The sequence below is a fragment of the Thamnophis sirtalis genome, unplaced genomic scaffold (genome assembly GCF_051295495.1).
Source record: "Thamnophis sirtalis isolate CommonGarterSnake01/CBP01778 unplaced genomic scaffold, rThaSir2_p1.2 scaffold_13, whole genome shotgun sequence".
NCBI lineage: Eukaryota > Metazoa > Chordata > Lepidosauria > Squamata > Natricidae > Thamnophis > Thamnophis sirtalis.
Window position 1 is genome coordinate 11,485,762 of NW_028261393.1, and position 21,013 is coordinate 11,506,774.

The 21,013-nt window shown below is 45.7% G+C and overlaps 1 protein-coding gene across 1 annotated transcript in view; it reads right to left on the reverse strand.

Annotated features, from left to right (window-relative positions):
* Nucleotides 1–334: 334 nt before the first annotated feature.
* The window catches only part of NPHS1 (NPHS1 adhesion molecule, nephrin), a 62,034-nt gene continuing 41,355 nt past the window's right edge, over nucleotides 335–21,013 (reverse strand). The window contains exons 20-31 of the mRNA XM_087727413.1: nucleotides 20,127–20,298; nucleotides 19,074–19,230; nucleotides 15,989–16,140; nucleotides 15,768–15,879; nucleotides 13,742–13,923; nucleotides 10,312–10,368; nucleotides 6,705–6,827; nucleotides 6,505–6,529; nucleotides 6,191–6,281; nucleotides 3,074–3,134; nucleotides 2,803–2,945; nucleotides 335–2,074 (exon numbers count right to left, since the gene is read on the reverse strand). Coding sequence (XP_087583539.1) covers nucleotides 1,946–2,074; nucleotides 2,803–2,945; nucleotides 3,074–3,134; nucleotides 6,191–6,281; nucleotides 6,505–6,529; nucleotides 6,705–6,827; nucleotides 10,312–10,368; nucleotides 13,742–13,923; nucleotides 15,768–15,879; nucleotides 15,989–16,140; nucleotides 19,074–19,230; nucleotides 20,127–20,298 — 1,404 coding nt within the window. The 3' untranslated portion in view covers nucleotides 335–1,945. The remainder of the gene's footprint in view (nucleotides 2,075–2,802; nucleotides 2,946–3,073; nucleotides 3,135–6,190; nucleotides 6,282–6,504; nucleotides 6,530–6,704; nucleotides 6,828–10,311; nucleotides 10,369–13,741; nucleotides 13,924–15,767; nucleotides 15,880–15,988; nucleotides 16,141–19,073; nucleotides 19,231–20,126; nucleotides 20,299–21,013) is intronic.

Sequence of the window (21,013 nt, forward strand, 5' to 3'; positions counted from 1 at the left end):
TCCAAGTAATAGATCCATAGCAAGCAAAACTCCGAGGCAGGTCGATTCCTCAAAGAATAGCTTTATTTGAAATATCATATTGGCACATATTTGTTGAAAACCGACTCTGAAGCCTCCCGCGGTTTTCCACCTAATGAAAAGTAAAAGTTTTTCTACTTTCTCCAAACAATCAGTCACATGGCCCAATCATGGTGCGGACTGGCAGCTGTGTAGCATCGCTCCACCTTCCTCTGACCAGATGGGAGAATGTCCTTGGTTCCCAAGAGAAAATGTTTTGTTTTGGCTACAGAATCCCCTCTATCTCAAATCCCGCCTCCCGATCCCTCAGCTCCGGTGTGGCTACGCTGAAGCTGTAAAATTAGCTTCGCTCAGGTCAGTGTCAGGGTTGACAGGAACTGTGAAAAATGTTCCGTAAGTCACATTTTTCAGTGCCGTGGCAACTTTGAATGGTCACTAAGCGAACTCTTGTCAGTTGAGGACTACCTGCCTTTGTAAACCTACAATGCTTGGTTAGTTTTTACCTGGGGTTAGTTCTTTACATCTAAAGTGTACCGTGGGAACCTCGGCTGAAGAAGGCCAACCCACAATGTGGATTCATTTAGTGGCCACCTTAATTAAGCCTGCTGTGTGATCATCTCCCACCAATGCAGACGAGGTATTTTCCGCCCAGCAGCATCTGATGGAGGGGGAGCTGGGCAAGGGATGAAACCACGTTGCGTTGCAAACTCTGCCCTCGGATGCGATCCCACAATGCAGGTTTCAAGAGGGCAGGGCATTACATCAAGATGCTTGCTTCATCATTTTAACCTTGTCGTGGTTTGGAATAGATGTCTTGTGCTTTCACCCCGTCTGTTTGGGGTCTGCTACACTCCTATGCATCCCTCTGTGTTCGACATGATGAAAGCTTGCAAGGGTAGATAACTTGACCGGAGGAAAGATCAAACAGGCTTTACAATGGAACATATGCTATTGGAGCAGAAGTGTAATAAACCTCCTTTAAAAAAAAAAAACAACAACTCTTCACTTGTCTCTGGTTTATGGTATCCTTTCCATCCCCAGCGAGCCATGTGTGGTCTGCCTTCGGCTTATTTATATTTTATGGATTTCTTGCATTTTGAACCTAGCGTTGTAAGCCAAAAGGAAACTCGGAGCAGCTGAGTGGTGCAACAGTCCTTGCCCTGAGGTTTAGCTAGAAAAGACAACACACACACACACACACACACACGCGCGAAAGGAGAGGAAGATTGGGGAAGGGAAAGAAGAAAAAAACCCTCAAGCTCAGGTAGCAATTCTTAAAGTTGCAGGTTTTATTAAACCCAGTTGAGATGAAAACAGTTGAATTAACTACGCAAAGTAACAGCTGGGGAAGAACCAAGGCATCGGATTCCAGTAGGAAAAAAAGGAGAACGCTCTCTCTCGGCTGTTTTGCCAAACGTTTTACACTTGATTTGCAAGAATCCGACCATCAGTCAAAACAAAGGTGTCACATTATCCTTTGTTTGTTGAGCACAGCATTTTTTGGCAACCTCAGCAATTGTGTCTCGCAAATCCAGGCTTAGTTATATTGTGAGTGGTGCGCTGTGGTGTACAGAGTGCAGTACTGCAGGCTACTTCTGCCGGCTGCCTGCAATTTGGCAATTCAAATCTCACCAAGCTGAACTTTGACTCAGCCTTCCATCCTTCCGAGGTGGTTAAAATGAGGACCCAGATTGTTGGGGGCAATAGGCTGACTCTGTAAACCACTTAGAGAGGGCTGTAAAAGCACTGTGAAGCAGTATGTAAGTCTTAAGTGTTATTGATATTGTGTGAACCCATCCAAAGACCACACCACTGGATTTAGCATCTCTACATGGATAAGGAATGTAGCATCAAAAGAAGGAACTAAGAGTTACCAGGAGACAACGCAACCTTGGATGGTGGGTCAGAGAAGCATCAAGCAGGTTACTTAGACCAGCTCCCCTTGTTGTTCAAAAGGCAGCTCTGTATCCAGGGGGAGATAGTTTGCTACCGAGTCATAGATCGGTGCTGTCTTTGTGGAGGCAGCTGGCCGTCTTCCAAATCCTTGGTAGACATGCTAAACACAAAGAATAAGATCTGATAAGATTCCATGTTATTTTTAAAGGATTAAGGTAGAGGGGAGGGAAGGGGATGAATATGGAATGGAACGGAATATGGATTGGAATGGAATGGAATGGAGAGGATAATGGAATGGAATGGAGTGGAGAATGGAATGGAATGGAATAGAGAATGGAATGGAGAGGAGAATGGAATGGAATGAAATGGAGAATGGAATGGAGAGGAGAATGGAATGGAATGGAATGGAGAGGAGAATGGAATGGAGAGGAGAATGGAATGGAATGGAATGGAATGGAATGGAATGGAATGGAATGGAATAGAATAGAATAGAATAGAATAGAATAGAATAGAATAGAATAGAATAGAATAGAATAGAATAGAATAGAATAGAATAGAATAGAATAGAATAGAATAGAATAGAATAGAATAGAATAGAATGACGAAGTTGGAAGGGACCTTGGAGGTCTTCTAGTTCAACCCCCTGCCTAGGCAGGAAGCCCTATACCATTTCAGACAAATGGTTGTTCAATATCTCCTTAAAAACTTACAGTGTTGGAGCATTCACAACTTCTGGAGGCAAGCTGTTCCAGTGATTAAATACTTCCGCTAAAGTATCCATCCACAAAACTCCATTGATAAGGCAATCTACCATACCCTTGATCAGGGACCACAGAGTGCAACACAACAGGACTATCTCAGAATCCCCCTTCCTCTCAAGGTACTCACTGAATATTCATTAATCCATGGTTCATCGTTGGGGTTCCATTCATCATACAGGGGTCCCATGTCCTCCAATCTCCTAGGACCTCCTACCTCCTCGTATTCATGATGCTCTTGAGGGCCCATCCAAGGAAGTGAGATGTTGGGATCTGCAAAGAAAGCACAAGTTTCCCTTCGGACAACAGTTTTGCCCTCAAAACATTCAAAGGATGAGCCTGAATGTGGGATTGGGGCTGGAACGGAGAGGAGGAGGGAAATGTTATCAGCTCTTACCTACCTGTAACACTAGACTCAGTGGTGGCTGTAGAGACAGCGGCTGATGTCTTAGTAGAACTGCCCTGGAGAGAGAGAGAGACAGCCAACAATGTCAACAACAAAGGGGAAAAATCTGGCCTTGAAAACCATCCAGAAACTACCTCTAGTCCAGAATGGGATAATGTGAGCAGTAATGGAGAAGTGTCCCTAAGCCTAAATAATATCATGTATGACCTGCACTGATTACCAGTCAACTTCTGGATGCAATTCAATGCACTAGTTATTATTTATAAAGACTTATATTAACATTGGGATTCGCTTTTGGAGGAAGTACCAGCATATCCTTTAGTACCAGCATATCCCATGAATTCTGATTAAACAGTACTACTAGCAGGACCCAGGAGGTGATCCTACTCTTTGGAACAGCATCCTCCTTCCCTTCGTGACGTTTACAACCCCTATCTTACTTAAATCTTTTTAAAATACTTTCCCCCAGGCCTTGGGTGGGCCCCCTATTTATGGTATCCATCCACCCACACACCCATCCATCCACTCATCCACCCACCCACCAGGGGTGGGTTGCAGGAGGTACGTCCCGGTACAGGTGTACCGGTGCCTGCCGGGAGCACCAAGTACCGTTCCAGAATGGTGCTCCGGAGGGCCTGCCCACCTGCCCACCATCCTTACTTGTATTTGAGATCTTTGGCACTTCTGCACATGGGCATCAGTGGTGGGATTCAAATAATTTAACAACTGGTTCTCTGCCCTAATGACCAGCTGGATAGGCGGGACTCAATGGTCATGTGACTGGGTGGGTGTGACAACTCAACATCACTCACATTGATGGGCGCTTCGCCTTAGCTGTTACAATGTAATAAAGGTTAACCGAGAAGCAATTTCTGTAAGCAGGGCAATAAAGATTAGGCTAGAAACAACACCAGAATGTTTCCTTCCTGCCTTCCTTACAGGATTAGCCCTGTAAAGTGGAAAGAAACAAAATGAGATTTCTTCCAACAACTGGTTCTCTGAACTGCTTAGAAAGTTACCAACCGGTTCTCCCGGATAGGCTGAATCCCACCACTGATGCGCATGGAGCATACAGCACCTGTGCAATGCTCCACCGAGCAGCTGGAGCCCCACGGAGATATTGAGGAGTGTGGCAGGAGGTAAGGACTCATGCACGCACTACCCGTGTTCATGTGGTGGATGCTGGGCCCCGTTGCACTCTACCGGTTGCAACAGGATCCAGATCCCACCACTGCCACCCAACCAACCATCCAACCATCCAACCAACATGTGTATATCTAAGTCTGCCCCTCCCCCCAATCTTTTCCAGGAGAAATGAACTACAATTTCCAGCCCTTCGCCTTCTGCTAGAGAAACTCTCATCCCCTCCGCCTAAAATGATTGATAAATGAGATGCTTTCAAATAGGCTGATTCTCTCAAAATGTCAGAATCATGCTCTCTATTTTTGAAAAAAGGATCAGATGTCTAGGACTTCTCATTAGACCCAACCCTTTTCGGCTAATAAGAAACAGAAGCAGAGCTGCATAAAGTTTTCCAGACAGAGGCAAAAGATTCTCTTAAGTGCTCCTGGGGACTTCCCTATAGTTTCCCCAAGTTTTTTTTTTTTTGCTCCATAGCAACCCCCAATCCCACCCACTCTCCAAAATTGTAACAATACACTCTTAAGTCGCATTATGATGGAGGCTGAGTGAGTCAGTTCGACTAATCTTCTCCAGCTGACATAATTTCTCTCTCTCTCGCTGAAATTGGATTCACTGATACGGTAAAGAGAACGCTGGGACTCTGTGAGATGGACTGAACCCAAAGGCACTGCAAAATGTACCCTCATTTCCAAAGGATGCAATCTTGACGTTGAGTAGAGGAAGCAACTGAGTAAAACCAGCTGCTTTGACTTAAGTTTCCTTGGGAGGAAAAAGCAAGTTTCAAAAAGCTTTGGGGAATAAAAAAATGAGACAGGGAGTTTTTTTCTCTCTACTAAGTAAGTTTTATGCTTCCCGCACACTTACAGGTCGTCCTCAACTTATGAGTACAGTTGGGACCAACATTCCCATTGCTAAGCAAGGCTGAATAAATAGTGCCCAATTTTACATATAAAAGGTAAAGGTTCCCCTTGCACATGTGTGCTAGTCATTCCCGACTCTACGGGGTGGTGCTCATCTCTGTTTCAAAGCCGAAGAACCAGCGCTGTCCAAAGATGGCTCTATGGTCATGTGCCCGGCATGATTAAATACTAAAGGCACACGGAACACTGTTACCTTCCCACCAAAGGTGGTTCCTATTTTTCTACTTGCATTTTTTTACATGCTTTTGAACTGCTAGGTTGGCAGAAGCAGGGACAAGTAACGGGAGCTCACTCCGTTATGCGGCATTAGAAATTCGAACTGCCAAATTGCTGACCTTTCTGATCGACAAGCTCAGCGTCTTAGCAACTGACCCACCACGTCCCTTGATTTTACATATATACACATACTTGATTTTACTGCAGTTATTAAGTGAATCAGGTTTTTCCCATTGATTTTTTTTTTGTTGGATGCTGGCTGGGAAGATCACAAATGGTGATCATGTGGCATTCAACTGGTTTGGACCAGTTCAGGCGAACCGGTAGCGGAGATCGCGGGTGGGCCCACCTTGGCTCTATGCCGTCCTATTTAGCCACGTTTTTGAGGCTGGGTGCATGCCCAGAAGGCGCACATGTGAGCAAAGCACATGGGTGGAAGGATGGGTGCATGCATGGAAGGCACATATGCATAAAGCGAGCATGCACATGCGCTGCGAACCGGTGGCAAAAATAAGTGAAACCCATCACTGATCACATGATCCTGGGATTTTGCAACTGTTGTAAATCCATGCCAGTTGCCTGGATCATATGACTGTGTTGGTTGTTAAGTGCACGGACTGGTTGTAAATCCCTTTCTTCAGTGCTGCTGTAACTTCAAACAGTCACTAAACAAATGGTTGTATGTTGAGGACTATCAGCATCCAATTTCTCTGCATTCTGAAAACAGTATTACATTCTCTGCTGCTTAACAGACAAACAGTTGTTGTTCTGCCGCCTTGCTTGGCAACCATTGTGGTCCCTCACCGTCCCCTTGACCAGATAGATGCACTTACCTCTGAACTGGACCCCTCCAGCTGTGCTGGTTGTCCACCAACCTTCAGCCATTTGCTCACCGTGTAGCTGTTCCCAAACCTCACTTTCCCCCTGCAATGAACCACCAGGCTGGGTTATAGCACAGTGATGAATTTAGGAAGCGTCTCTCAGTTACCAAGGAAATTGACCCCCATCTCTGTATGACTGACAATGTCAGTTTTTCAAATTATTCAACATTAGATGCATCAATATGAGAAAGGAAGAGAAAAGAAAGCATCCCCAAGTTATACACTTAATCCCACGGTGTCTTGCCCTCTTGTCCAGTTAGGCTCACCTGGTTGATCCTTCAATCCCGTCTCCTGTTAGAAGGAAAAACAAGCAAAAAAGACAATTATAGCAAAATAGAAGAGACGAAAGGATTTCTTTATCTGCATAGAACGATCTTTTTTTTTCTGGTGAGAGAGAAAAAGCAGAGCAGATTATTGGAATTTCCCCTGACCGGTGACCTAGTTATAAGTGATGATCTATGCCTACCTTTGGGAGTCTGAGTTCTCTTTCTGAAGACGAGGCAGCCAAGCAAAAACAAGTTGGAAACGAGCAGAAATCCTCCTAGACCACCGAGGAGCACAACAACGGGAAGTGGCAAGATGGAACTTTCTAGGGGAAGAAAGATTTGAAAAGTCAAAGCCGATAAAATGAGCTTTCTTCCCTCTTATCATTTTTGCCACAAATAAGAAAAGAACCCAGCATCAACCCCCTTATTCTCATAGAATTGCAATGTGTCAGCTAAGGGTGGTATTCACTTACGTTCCCTACCGGTTCGCAAATGTGAGCGAGCACGCTTTTGGGTGGGCGGGGGGGAAAGGGCCTAAATGAGATGCCATAGAGCCGGAGCGGGTGGGTGGGGGCCATGTCAGGTGTGCCTCATTCAGTATCCAAGAAAGAAAAAAAACCCAACTCCATTTGAATAGAGATAAAGGTACTTTTACTGGAGATGAAATGAAAACAGCTAAAGTGAAGCGAGATCTGAAGCAAAAAGGCGCGAACATGCAGATATCAAACATTTGCCTAGAACCCTCCTGCCCCCCCTCGTTACCCCAACCCAATGTCCAATCTGCAACTCCCAAAGGTGTCGTGTGGGGTGCATCTTCAAGTGGTATGCAGAGACGGTTGACCTTGACCAAACCTAAACATGAGCCATCAGCATCAGCATGGTGAGAACAAAACTCCCTTCATGATAACTCCTCCAGCACCTAGCAATTCCCACCCCCAAAATACCATAAGCCCCTGCCCTCCCCATTACTATGGCAGCCGATAGCAAGCAAGCAAAGTAGAGGCTGACAGGTGCCACCTGCAATTTTCACTACCAGTTCGGGCAAACTGGTCTGAACCAGTAGAATACCACCTCGGTGTCACCACGGGAAAAGACTTTGGAGATCACCTAGTCCAACTTTCTGTTCAGGACAGGATTCCACTAGTGTGTTATAGTGTTGTGTTATAATGTTGTGATGACTATGTAATAGGAATGTGAAGTTTTGCCTAAATACACTGACAACCCAAGAGGGGAGAATGTTAGGGATGTAACCCTAGTCTTGGCTCGACAATGTATATGTAAAAAGCATAAGCCATGATTGTAACAAATGTATGTGTTACTTTAAATGCTAGAGAGAGGGAATTGGATGCTATGGCTTTAAGCAGCCATATAAGGAAGTAGGAACTAGTAGAGAGTTCTCCCTGATGCTCCTTGATGCTCCTGATGTTTCCTGGGTTTTACTGATTCTACTGGTTCTACTGTTGTTCCTGATAGTTACTGACTGTTACTGTATGTGCTTAGTATTTGGAGAGAAGACCGTGTATTGGATGGTGGCTAGTTTGTATAGTAGTTACCTGTCTACATGGTGAATTTTGAGTTGAGCAACTGTAGCTTCAACGTATTGTAAATAGACTGTTTATATACTACAAGACTACTTATAGTCTTCTTTTTGTTACGCAAGTAAAGCTATTCTTTGTTTTACCTTCGGTGGCTGTGAGTGACTGTTCAGCGACACATTTGTTACTAACTTCTGCTGCACAACTCTAGTCTCCTAACGGGGATAGACTTAACAGTCCATACACAAATTTAACTTACATTTAAAATTTAATGTCAACCCTGAAGCTGACCTAATCAAGGCCATTTTGAGGCTCCAGTCTTGCCGCACTGGAGCTGAGGAATAGGGAGGGGTGGGAAATGAGTGTAGCTGGGGTTTTGTAGCCAAAACAAAATGCTTTCCCCTGGGAACCAAGGCCATTCCCACAGGTGGTCGGAGAGAGGAGGAGTCAAGTTACCAGGCACCAGATGACACCTTGATTGGACCATGTGACTTTGGGAAAGGGGGAAAGACTTTTACTATTAATTAGGTGAAAACTGCAGGAACATTCAGAGTCATTTTTCACCAGTCTGTGCCAATACCTTATCTCCAATAAAATTGTTCTTTGAGGAATTTACCTGCCTTGGAGTTCATACAGAGTACAGAATAACAAAGTTGGAAGGGACCTTGGAGGTCATCTAGTCCAACCCCCTGCTCAGGCAGGAATCCCTATACCATTTCAGACCAATGGCTTTCCGAGAGAGCCGAGGTGGCGCAGTGGTTAAATGCAGCACTGCAGGCTACTTCGGCTGACTGCAGTTCTGCCGTTCGGCTGTTCAAATCTCACCGGCTCAAGGTTGGCTCAGCCTTCCATCCTTCCGAGGTGGGTGAAATGAGGACCCGGATTGTGGGGGCGATATGCTGACTCTGTAAACCGCTTAGAGAGGGCTGAAAGCCCTATGAAGCGGTATATAAGTCTAACTGCTATTGCTATTGCTATTCTGAAGGCAATTTGCTCCACTGATTAATTCTTCTCACTGTCAGGAAATTTCTCCTTAATTCCAGGTTTCTCTCCTTGATGAGTTTCTGTCCTTTGCCTCTTGTCGTGCCTTGAGGTGCTTTGGAGAAGAGCTTGACCCCCTCTTCTCTGTGGCAGCCTCTCAGATATTGGAAGACTGCTACCATGTCACCCCCTGGTCCTTCTTTTAATTAGACGAGATATAGTTAAATAGGTGATGATAAGACTCCTCGATTTCACCCATTTTTTCCTATCCATCCAGCCTTGTCATTCCAGAGTGTCACAAATGTAACAAAGGTTAGAGGGGAGGGAAGGAGGACAATAGGGAAGTCAGGATGGAGAGGAGAAAGGAGAGGAACAGGAAAGGCAGAAGAAGGGGGGAAGGATAAAGAGGAGGAAGAGAAAGAAGAGAAGGGAAAGGAGGTGGGAAGAAAGAAGGAGAGAAGAAAGAGAAGAAACTGGGGGAGGAAGGAGGGAGGGAAGAGGAGAGGGTAGTAAAGAGGGAAAGAGGGAGGGAAAGAAAGAGAGAAGGAGAGTTGAAAGGAAGGAAGGAAGGAGGGAGGAAAGGAGGGAGATTAAGAGAAAAGAAAGGAGGAGGGAAAGAGGTAGGGAAGGAGGGAAGGTATGTGAGAAGGAGGGGGGATCGAGGGAGGGAAAGGAGAGGGAAGGAAGGGAGGAAAGGAGAAAAGAAAGGAGGGAAGGCAGGGGAGAAGGAAGTAAGGGGGGGAGGGAAGGAAAGGGTATGGAAAAGAAGAAGAAATGAGGGAAGAGAAGAGGGAGGGAAGGAATAAGATACCTAACCTTTGATGTTTATATGATTTGATAGTATGGGAATATCTCGAAATGTATTGTTTTTTACAAGTTATGGATGTTGTATTTTCGTTTTACCAATAAAATCTTATTTAAAAAAAAAACATACACAGAGTGTCACAAGTAGAGAAAAAGAGAACAGGACTGTAAAAGGTAGGCTTACTTTGCTACGGGGGTATTACTTGCAACCTTGCAACATTTAATTCCTTATTGCATCACTCACAAATATTGTGGGCATCTATAAATAATGCCCCCAGCTTATCAAATGGAGTAGCATGGACAGGTTTGGTATTTTTTGACAATACGAAATCAGCAAGTATTTACAGCGTAAGAAGAAGCATCAACGGCTCCCACATCTACCTTCTAATCTAATAGCAGGGACTAATAAAAATAGCAGCTATGTTAACCAAGATACCATGGCCATATTTATCATAAAAGACAGCAGGATTTAAAGAGAATAGATCACCTGGTTCGGATGGGAAGGGAATCTCCGGCTCCTTGTCAACTGGTATTTCTATTCTCTCTGGAAAGAAATATGGAAAATTATGACAGGGTATTATTCAAATTCTAACAGCATCGGTTAGCAGACAAGTTGCCTGATAAAGAGATTGGGCTCACTGTGCTATGCTTCTTGGTACACTTTTTTTTTTTTTAAGTTTCACTTCCCTTTTTTTACTTCCTTATAGGAAGGCTCAGAAAGCATAAACAGAATCTTGTGCCTTTAGGGGAAATGAACAGAAAGTGCAAGGAACATTCACCAATTACTCAAACAATGTGGATTTTTTTTTTCGCCCCTGAACTTTTCAATATTGTGAAAAACAAGTTTATATAACCACCTCCTCCGTGTGACCATGTGGTTCCTCCCTCCTGCTTTTCCCTACAAGAATAACCCCGTGAAATAAGTAGAGCAGAGAAGAATGATTTTGGCCCATGGACCAAGTTACTCAGTGAGTTTCCATGACTGAGTGTAAACTAGAGCTACGTCTCCCCTACTCCTGGTCAGGATTTCACCTTTACACCACATGTGCTCTTGGTTTTTTTAAATTAATTTATTTATATCTTGCCTTCATTTTTTTTTTTTATAAACAACTCAAGGAAGAGAAAATATCTAATTTGTTTGTGTGTTTGTATCCCGCAACACACAATCGTCCTCCTATTTTCCTCACAACAATCCTATGAGGAGAAATACACTGAGACTGAGAGAAAACAATTTGCCCACTTAGTTTTCATGGCTAAGGCAGGACTAGAACTCACTGCCTCTTCCTTTCTAGCTTGGAGCCTTAACCACTAGACCAAACTGGCTCTTTCTTTCTCCTATTTTCCCCACAATAACAACCCTCGTGAGGTGAGTTGGGCTGAGAGGGACAGCCTGGTTCACTCAGGGAGCTTATGTTGATGAGAACAGTCTAAAAACTGGGCCTCTCTATTGCCAATTCAACAACACTTCCATCACTCCACCTGACTGATTGTCTTATCTCCGCATTGTGTTCAGTGGTGGGTTCCGGATGGAACAGCCCCGGTGTCACCCACATGGAGGCACTAGGCGCGCGCATGCGTCATACTTGCCTGCGACACTCCCACAAGCCTCTGTGATGCTCCAGCTTCTCGGCGGAGTGTCACGCAGGTGCCATATGCACCATACGTGTGCACAGAAGCGCCAAAGGCTTAAAGCACAGGTAAGGAGCTCAGACGGGCGGGTGGGCCCTCCGGAGCACCGTACCGGAAAGGTACCCAGTACTCCGGGCAGAATCCGCTACGCCCACACTGAGGCATACCGCCTGCAACCCACCACTGATGGTGTTTAATCCAGATATGATTCCTGTTGTGTATTGTATATAGTTGTCAGTTGAAGTTCTCAGTCTGGTCCTCTGTTGAAGCGGGAAAATACTCCCTCCTGATTGGTTATGGGCTGATCAGCTTTCCTATAAAAGGAGCTGTGTCAGCCAGGGAGCAACAGTTGCCTCACAGACAGTCTTGAATAAAAGCTGTCACTCAGGCCTCGTCTCCATTTTTCACGCAGAACATAACAATTCCAAAGATGGTTTTTCTACTTTCTTTATTCTACTCTTCACGTATTCTTTCCCCTTCTAAAAACCTGAGTAGTATATTTAGTTGCCTCCATCTTTATTATCTTTACAATCAGGTCAGAGCTGGTTTCCTACCAGTTCGGACCGGTTCAGCCAAACTGGTAGTGGTTTGGTGACCTGGGTCGCTGAAACCAGCAGTGACCCAGGCCTTCCACACCCCCAAACTGGTTCTCCTACGGGGCCGCCATCTCGATTTACGGTTCTGCGCATATGCAGAACAATTGTAATTGCACAAATAATTTTTTTTAGAATTTTGCGCATGCACAGACCTGTTTTTGTGCAAATGCGCATGCGCACGGGTCAAAATTTTTGCGCGTACTGAACCGGAAGTAATGCCGGGAGCAACCCACCCCTGAACCAGGTATATGGTTGAGAGACTAGCTGGTTCAAACTCGCTTTTGGAGTTTAGGAGTTGTGGTGGTGGTGCAGTGGTTAGAAGGCAGCATTGCAAGGAAACTCTGCCCACAGCCAGGAGTTCAATTCTTACCAAGCTTGAGTCGGCCTTCCATTCTTTCAAGGTTGGTATAATATGGACCCAGATTGCGGGGAGGGGGGTTAATATGCTGACATTTGTAAACCTCTGTAAAGCACTATGGAGTGGCATACAAGTCTAAATTATTGCTGTTGCTATTTTGTGAAATTCAGGGCTGACAGGACTTGCATGCCCAGACAATGAGACATAGGCACAGTTTTTTCCCCTCGTGCCATCATTCTGCTGAACATCTAATTCTCACAGGTTCTGTCTAATGCAGTGTTTCTCAACCTTGGCAACTTGAAGATGTCCGGACTTCAACTCCCGGAATTCCCCAGCCAGCATTCGCTGGCTGGGGAATTCTGAGAGTTGAAGTCCGGACATCTTCAAGTTACCAAGGTTGAGAAACACTGGTCTAATGTGTATGTATATAGCAACCCATAGAATGTGGCTGTAATCTTATTATTTATTCCTTTTATTATTATTTTTACGTTCCCCCTTTTTATTGGTGTTATTGTTTTCTTTGTTGCCTTGCTAGTGCACCGAGTGCTTCTGTACCAGAGACAGATTCCTTGTGTGCCTAAATCACACTCAGCCGAATGAAATGTTCAACCCAATTCAGCTTCAGAGCTGGATCTCTAGGGTCCATATCCAGCACGATGTCTATTATACAATCGCTGCCTTTTTTTTTTTTTTTTTGCTCCTTAAAATATAAGTATGCCCCACATGCTCTTCTGCTGGGCTCTGCTCTTGTTCCTGTAATGGTACATGTGGATCACCTTGGAAGACAGGAAGAAGAGCTGCAGACTAGACAACTGTCATGCAAAAGATGTCTAGGCCCACAGAAGGAGGGAGGGTGTGGAAAGTGTTTCAAAAGGGACTTTCCCCTCCTTTTTCTGATGTGCAAGGATCTATCAATATAGGGATGCGGTGACTCAGTGGCTAAGATGCTGAGCTTGTTTATCAGAAAGGTCAGCAGTTCAGCAGTTCGAATCCCTAGCACCGCGTAATGGAGTGAGCTCCTGTTACTTGTCCCAGCTTCTGCCAAACTAGCCATTTGAAAGCACGTAGAAAAATAGGGACCACTTTGGTGAGAAGGTAACAGCGTTCCATGCGCCTTCGGCGTTTAGTCATGCCGGCCACATGACCACGGAGATGTCTTTGGACAGCGCTGGCTCTTCGGCTTAGAAACGGAGATATGCACTGCCCCCTAGAGCTGGAAACGACTAGCACGGATGTGCGGGAGAACCTTTACCTTATCAAAATAAATTTGCAACAAAGATAGAGCTAGTATTCATTGTCGCGTTTCTGATCCGGATTACCTTGAAGTCCCTTACCTTCTGTGGTGATGCTCAGCCCCGCACCCCCATCTGCGAAATCACTCTCCCCAAGAGCATTGCGTGCATTGACAGAGACATTATAGGGGGTGTTTGGCTGCAGGCCAGTCAGTGTAAAAGTTGGAGATTGCGGTGGAAAGACGTCAATGTAGAGGAAGCTGGGAGCCCCAGGCCAATGATATCTGAGTGAAAAGAAGTGAAGATAAAAGCTGCTGAGAAGAACAAATTCATTAAACACGTAATGTGTGACATGAAGGGGCATCGGGCCCACACTGCCTAATCCGTCTACATCTCGGAAGCATGGATAATTTCTGAATGTGGATTATTCAAATTAATAAATTCCATCTGTTTCTGCGCTGACATTGTCTCTGTTTCTAACTGTATTTTCCCTAATTGTTTTGCCTAAATGTCAAGTCTACGTGTGTCACTTGATGGCAAGGACATTTCAGTACGTCTTTATATATTTCACCGTAGGCCATCCAGCTCCAAAGCAACTCTGGGTAGCATTGCAACTAAAAGAAACATGCATATATGATGGACAGGAAAGACCAAGATACCAAAACTAAACCAAAAAGGATCAAAACAAAATAGAACAAAACAGAAAGGGGTTTTGTGGTCATGGGGACCCTAAAGCCAGGGAAGAACGGGGCCTTCAATGACTTCTAGAACAGTACAAGGATGGGATGAGCCACAGTGGCACAATGCTTAGAGTGCAGTACTGCAGGCTACTTCTGCTGCCTGCCGGCTGCCTGCAATTTGTCAGTTCAAATCTTGCCAGGCTCCAGGTGGATTCTGCCTTCCATCTTTCCCAGGTGGGTAAAATGAGGACCCAGATTGTTGGGGGCAACTGGCTGACTTTGTAAACTGCTTAGAGAGGGCTGTAAACCACTGTAAAGCAGTATCTAAGCCCAAGTGCTGTTTCTATTGCTATCACACAACTCTCGGGGTGGGTGGGGGAATCATTCCAGAGTTATTATATGAATATACTAATTTCATGCACAATATAAAGCAAAGCTTGTTCACTAGGACAAGTGTTTCTCAACCTCGGTATCTTTAAGGTGTGTGGAGTTCAATTCCCAGAATTCTGAAAATTCAAGCTCACACTTCTTAAAAGTTGCCGAGTGTGACGGAATGTAAGTAGGCTGGATTCCCAGGAGGGAGGGAGTGCATTGTACAGGAATAAGAGAAAACTCAGTCTGATGTTTTGATATGTGTGAGAAAGAGGGCAAAGGCATTCCCATCCTAACAGTTCACAGAGAATATGGTAAATGCGGATAGCAGAGTGCTTAGTCCGGCAAGATTCTGTCTACAGGTGTGGGAACAATAAAGAATTTAGCTTGGAAGAATTATCACATGTCATTCTTGGTTTTGGGCCTGACCCTTTGTCAGAGTTCCTAAGAACAACAATTTAACCAAGCAATAACGGTTCCCAAGAATTCCTATATGGAACCATGAGAGCAGGTTGGGTTCCTGGTTAGAACTGGCAAAGGGTCAGGTCCAAAACCAAGAATGACATGTGATCATTCTTCCAAGCTAAATTCTTTATTGTTCCCACACCTGTAGAAGAGGTTCCACAAATCTACAGTGCCGTTTAGAACCGGTTCCAGCTCCCTCCCCCCGCCCGTCCACACATCATCAAGATGAAGAGCGAGGGGAGAAATTCTGGGAGTTGAAGTCCACAAGTCTTAAAGCTGTCAAGTTTGAACACCCCTGGGTTTTTTTTTCTAAAGGGTTAGTGGTGCAAGGGTCTTGTAACTTGACAGCTTTAAGACTTGTGTGCTTCCAATGCCAGAGTTTCTGAGCCAACATTTTGGTTGCTAAACAAGAGCGTTGTTAAGTGAGTTTCACCACATTTTACAAGTTGGCCACACCCACCCAGTCACATGGCTGGCAAGCCACTCCCACAAAGCAAGCCACACCTACAGAAGAGGTTCTAAAAAAATTTGAAACCCACCACTGCATAAGAGGTACATGGATTTGAAGCACCTGTGTTGACAGATGGGACTTTTATCTCCATGAGCCCTACCTGACACGAAAGCTTTGCTGCAGGCCTCCATCAAAACCTGGGATCCACTCCAAAGCCAACCAATTATGAGCTACACTGACAACTTTGAACCCCGTTGGTGGGTCAGGACGACCTGGCAAGAAATGATCAAAGTAGCTCAAGTTAATTCAAATGGTACAAGGATTTTTTTTTGATCTTCAAACTTCACCAGATGGACATCCAGGTTTCCAGCTGCTCCTTACTCGTGCTAAGTAGCTGGATGTCAAAGGCATCTGTGCCCAGATCATTGTTGGCCGTGCAGGTGAAGATGGCATAGTCGAGCATTGCGCTCACATTGGCAATGGTTAAGGTGCTGGTGTGTAAAGAATCCTCGTAGCTTGTGACCACACTATACCTGGGGAAAGATAATATCATGAATTGTGTCATAAATGTGGTGCGGCTCAGTCGTCCTTAAATATTTGATAAATAAAAATGCAGTGACAAACTGAGAAACAAGAGAAATCCAGGCGGGAGGGGAGAGAAGGATATGGGAAGAGAGGAGGAGAGAGGAGAGGGAGCAAGGAGGGGAGGGGAGGAGAAGGAGAGGAAGCAAGGAGAGGAGGGAGAGGGTGAGGCGAGGGGACAAGGACAGGAAGAGAAGGAGAAGAAGTGAATTGAATTGAATTGAATTTTATTATTTGTATGCCGCCCTTCTCCGGGAAGGACTCAGGGCGGCGAACAATTCAAAAAGGGGAAAAGGGGGAACATACAATGAAATACAGATAATTAAAATAAGCAAGAGTCACGCAACCATACAAGTCGAGAGGGGAGGGAACTCATCAACCCCAGACCTGCTGGCAAAACCAGGTTTTAATGGCTTTTGGAAGGCCTGGAGAGAGGTGAGGGTCCGAATCCCTGCGGGGAGTTCGTTCCAGAGGGCCAGAGCTGCCACAGAGAAGGCCCTCCCCCGGGTAGTAGCCAGATGGCATTGGCTAGTAGATGGAACCCGGAGGAGGCCAACCCTGTGTGATCTAATGGGTCTTTGGGAGGTAATTGGCAGCAGGCGGTCTCTCAAATACCCAGGTCCAATACCATGAAGGGCTTTATAAGTTACGACTAGCACCTTGAAGCGTATCCGGAGACTGATCGGTAACCAGTGCAGCTCGCGGAGGATAGGTGGAGAGGAGAAGGAGAGGGGGGAAGAGGGGAGGAGAGGAAAGAGGGGAGGGGAGGAGAGGAAAGAGGGAAGGGGAGGAGAGGAAAGAGTGGAGGAGAGGGGAGGAGAGGGGGGGAGGGAAACAGAGATTGGGAAAAAGTAGGCAAATCTTTTCAGCATCATATCTATTTTTGTGTGTGATTTCTGACATTTAAATATAGCAAATTCACCATATTGATTCGTTCCATTCCCCATTCTTCTCTTGCAGATAAAAAGGCATTTGTAAGATTTCCCCAATTCAACTGGAACTAAACTGAATCCAAACGAGTGCCAAACTGATTATCAAACTTCAGCTGGCTTAGGTTGGAGCCCAGCCACGTTGGAACAACTTTTAAGTTACAAATTTAATTCCAAATAGAACTGAGCAGAATATTATAAGCATTCAACTCCTGTGAGGTGCTTAATCCCCTTCCCCATCCCACACACCCCATTTGCCCAAAAAGGAGTTAAGCCTTTGCAAGCTGAGTGCAAATGTTTGGGAATGTCTGTAAGCAACAACTAACTTCCACTCCCCTTTTTCCAAGGCAGGGAAACTTAGTTTGATGAAGAGAGATGGGAGACACAGCAGATGATTTACAGAGACGCTTACTTACATATAAATTCCTGCCCTTACAGCCTCACTGAAATCAAACTGTATTTGACTTGCGGAAATGCAATAAAAAAAATCCATCGGACAGTAACACAGATATTTCATAGAAACCATCATGACCCAAAAAATGATAAAACATGCATCACAACAGGCTTTCCTAGTTGTGTCCCAATGTCGGATGCAAGTCCATAAGTTATGTGCTTGGCATTGCGACACTGCAATATATTCGAGCTTTCTTGTCCTGTCCCCTGCAGAGCCGCATGGGCAAGAACCAAAATGAAGCTGATAAGGGACCAGGAGATAAGACTTGGGGTGCTGCAGGCTGACCTCCATAAAATTCACTGCTTAGATCAAGGGTGTCAAACTCGATTTCATTGAGGGCCACATCAGGGTTGTATTTGACCTCGGGGAGACAGGTGGGCATGGCCAGCTTGATGTCACTCGTTTCGGACGTGCCTGTGGTGGCCCAAGCACTCTGCCAGCGAAAACGGGCTCCTGAGCTCCATTTTCGGCTGCAACGGCCTCCTGCAATCCTCTGCCAGCAAAAATAGAGCTCGGGAGGGTCCCACATGGCCTTCCCGAGCTCCATTTTTGCTGGCAGAGGCACCGCGGGCAGGTCCTTTGCTGTTTCTAGGGCAGATCCATGGGCCAGACCTAAGCACCCCGTGGGCCAGATTCGGCCCCCAGGCCTTGAGTTTGACACCCCTGGCTTAGATGGTAATAACTATAGCAATAGTACCTAGATACCTCTTCACAATGCTTTTACAGCCCTCTCTAATTGGTTTACAGAGTCAGTCTATTGCCCCCAACAATCTGGCTCCTCATTTTACCCATCCCAAAAGGATGGAAGGCTGAGTCAACTTTGAGCCTGGTGAGATTCGAACTGCTAAATTGCAGGCAGCCGGCAGTCAGCAGAAGTAGCCTGCAGTACTGCACTCTGACCACTGTGCCACTGTGGCTCTTAGGATGCTCAACAGGCATATAGCACTTGGGCAGTTTTGTTTCGGCTCAGAGTAATGCTTGACTTGGTGGAAAAGCAGAGCACCATGCCTGAACTGGGAGAACCATTTACGTAGAGGTAATTCTTGACTTATAATCATTTATTTAGCAACCGTTCAAAGCTATGAGGCAACTGAAAAATGATCGGCCTGCAACCGGTCCTCATACTTACAACCCTCGCTATATCCCCATGGTCCCATAATCAAAATTCAGACGGATTTGCGATAGTTGAATTGTCCTGGGTTAACGGGATTGCCGGTTGCGACCTACCCAACCAGCTTCCGACAAGCAAAGCATCAGGGGGAGCCAGATTCATTCATTGCATGATTCACTTTGCAAGTGCCGCCATTCACTTAACAACCATGGCAAAAAAATATTGTAAAATTGGGTGTGCCTCACTTAACAACGCCCTTGCTTAGCAATGGAAATTCCGGTCCCCGTTGTATTCACGAGCCACCTGTATGGTTGTGTCAGTGCAGTCATCCAAAGTCAAAGTCAACTCTTCATTATTATTACTACTTCACCTCCTGATGGGGAATCTCACCTGGGACTTTGGAGATCGAGGGAGACCCCATTCTTGGCCCAGCTGAAGAGCACAGTGGGCACCCCCTGAGCACTGCACTGAAGCACAGCTTGGCTTCTTCCATCACCGGAAGCTGCCACTTTCCTCTGTCCGGGGCCCTTGATGATTTCTGGCGGATCTAGAGTGAAAGGGAGATATGTGGTTAAAGCAGGGGTGGGCTTCCAAAATATCAGCAATGGGTTCTCTGCCTGGTTGCTGGGTGGGCGGGGCCATGCTGGGCGGGGCCTAGTCAGCCTCCTGCACCAAAGCGGGAGGGACGGGGGGGCGTTTTCACCTTCCCCAGCAGCATGTCACAAAAGTAAGTACACCCCCTCACATTTTGTAAATATTTAAGTATATCTTTTCATGTGACGACACTGAAGAAATGAACCTTGGCTACAATGCAAAGTAGTGAGTATATAGTGTATATCACTATATAAGTGTGCTATCCCCTCAAAATAACGAAGCATACAGCCATTAATATCTAAACTGCTGGCAAGATATACTTAAATGTGAGGGGGTATTCTCACTTCTGTAATATAGGGCAAAAACTACCTCCTCTGGACTCCGGAGGTCTTCTGGAGGCTAGAAATGGGCCTGATTCCAACCTTCTGGAACTTCCAGAAGGCCCATTTTTTCTCCCTCCCTGAGCCTCCGCATGGGCCCTGCACTTACCTCACATCCAAAATGGGCTGCGTGGGGACTCCTGGGAGGGGAGGAGGGAGTGGGAAGGGCTGCAGAGGCTGGGCGAGGCCAGCCAGGGCTGGGATTTGCATGTTCTCCGAACTAGCCATAACTTTAGCTATGGGTTCTGCCAAACCCGGGCGAACCTGTAGCAACCCACCCCTGGGTTAAACTTGTGTTGCATGTGTAAGCTGCTGGCTGAGAAGAAAAGCAAAGGAAGGGATGACATCGAGGGGCTCAGAGAAACACACCAGGGGTGGGCGACAAGCAATTATGACAAGTAAAACATTGGATTTTAAAGGAGTCTTCAAGTCTAGGACATATTAGAGGTTGACTAGCGTCAATACTTACATCGCACAATCAGACGAGCGCTGCTTTTGGCTGCTGGGGAGATGCCATTATCTACTTGACACTCATAAACTCCAGCATGTGTTCGTTGGGCTGCCTGGATCTGCAGGGTGGCCAACAACCCTTCAGACAATAGTTTAAAACCCAAATCTTCCAGGCTGCGCTCCAAATCGCCCTACATAAGAGGCCAGAATAACAGGAAGATTGTATTATTAAGCCATACAACCAGCAGCTGGAGACCCTTTCCCATCGAGCTGTGGTGGTGCAGTGGTTAGAATGCAGTACTGCAGGCTATTTCTGCTGCCTGCAATTTGGCAGTTCGAATCTCACTGGGCTCAAGGTCGATTCAGCCTTCCATCCTTCTGAGGCCGGTAAAGTGGGGACCCAGATTGTTTGGGGGCAAGAGGCTGACTCTGTAAACCGCTTAGAGAAGGTTGGAAGGCCGAGTCAAATCTTGAGCCAGTGAGAATCGAACTGCTGGCAGTCAGCAGAATTAGCCTGCAATACTGCATTTTAACCACTGCGCCACCACGGTTCTTATTGTATGTAAATGATTGTAAACCGAGGATCACCTGTAATTAAGAACTCTCTTTATTGCAGATTGCCCACACATCCACCCCACCCCCGTCCCTCGGTCCAGCCCCCTGGCTTCTTCTACACCGAGCACATCTTACATCTGCCTGTAGATGTGTGTGGCTTTCCTTTTATTTTCCTACGCTTGTCTTTGGCACCATTTACTACTGGCACATAGCCCTCCTGGAAGATTATCCAAGAACCTTTTGGGCTGCAAAAAAATAATAATCCCCAACTCTTATTTACCTTTATGTATTGAGTAAAGTGGAGCAAAACCACCAACCACATAATGCCAGTCTCTAAAGAAGCAATCCGCT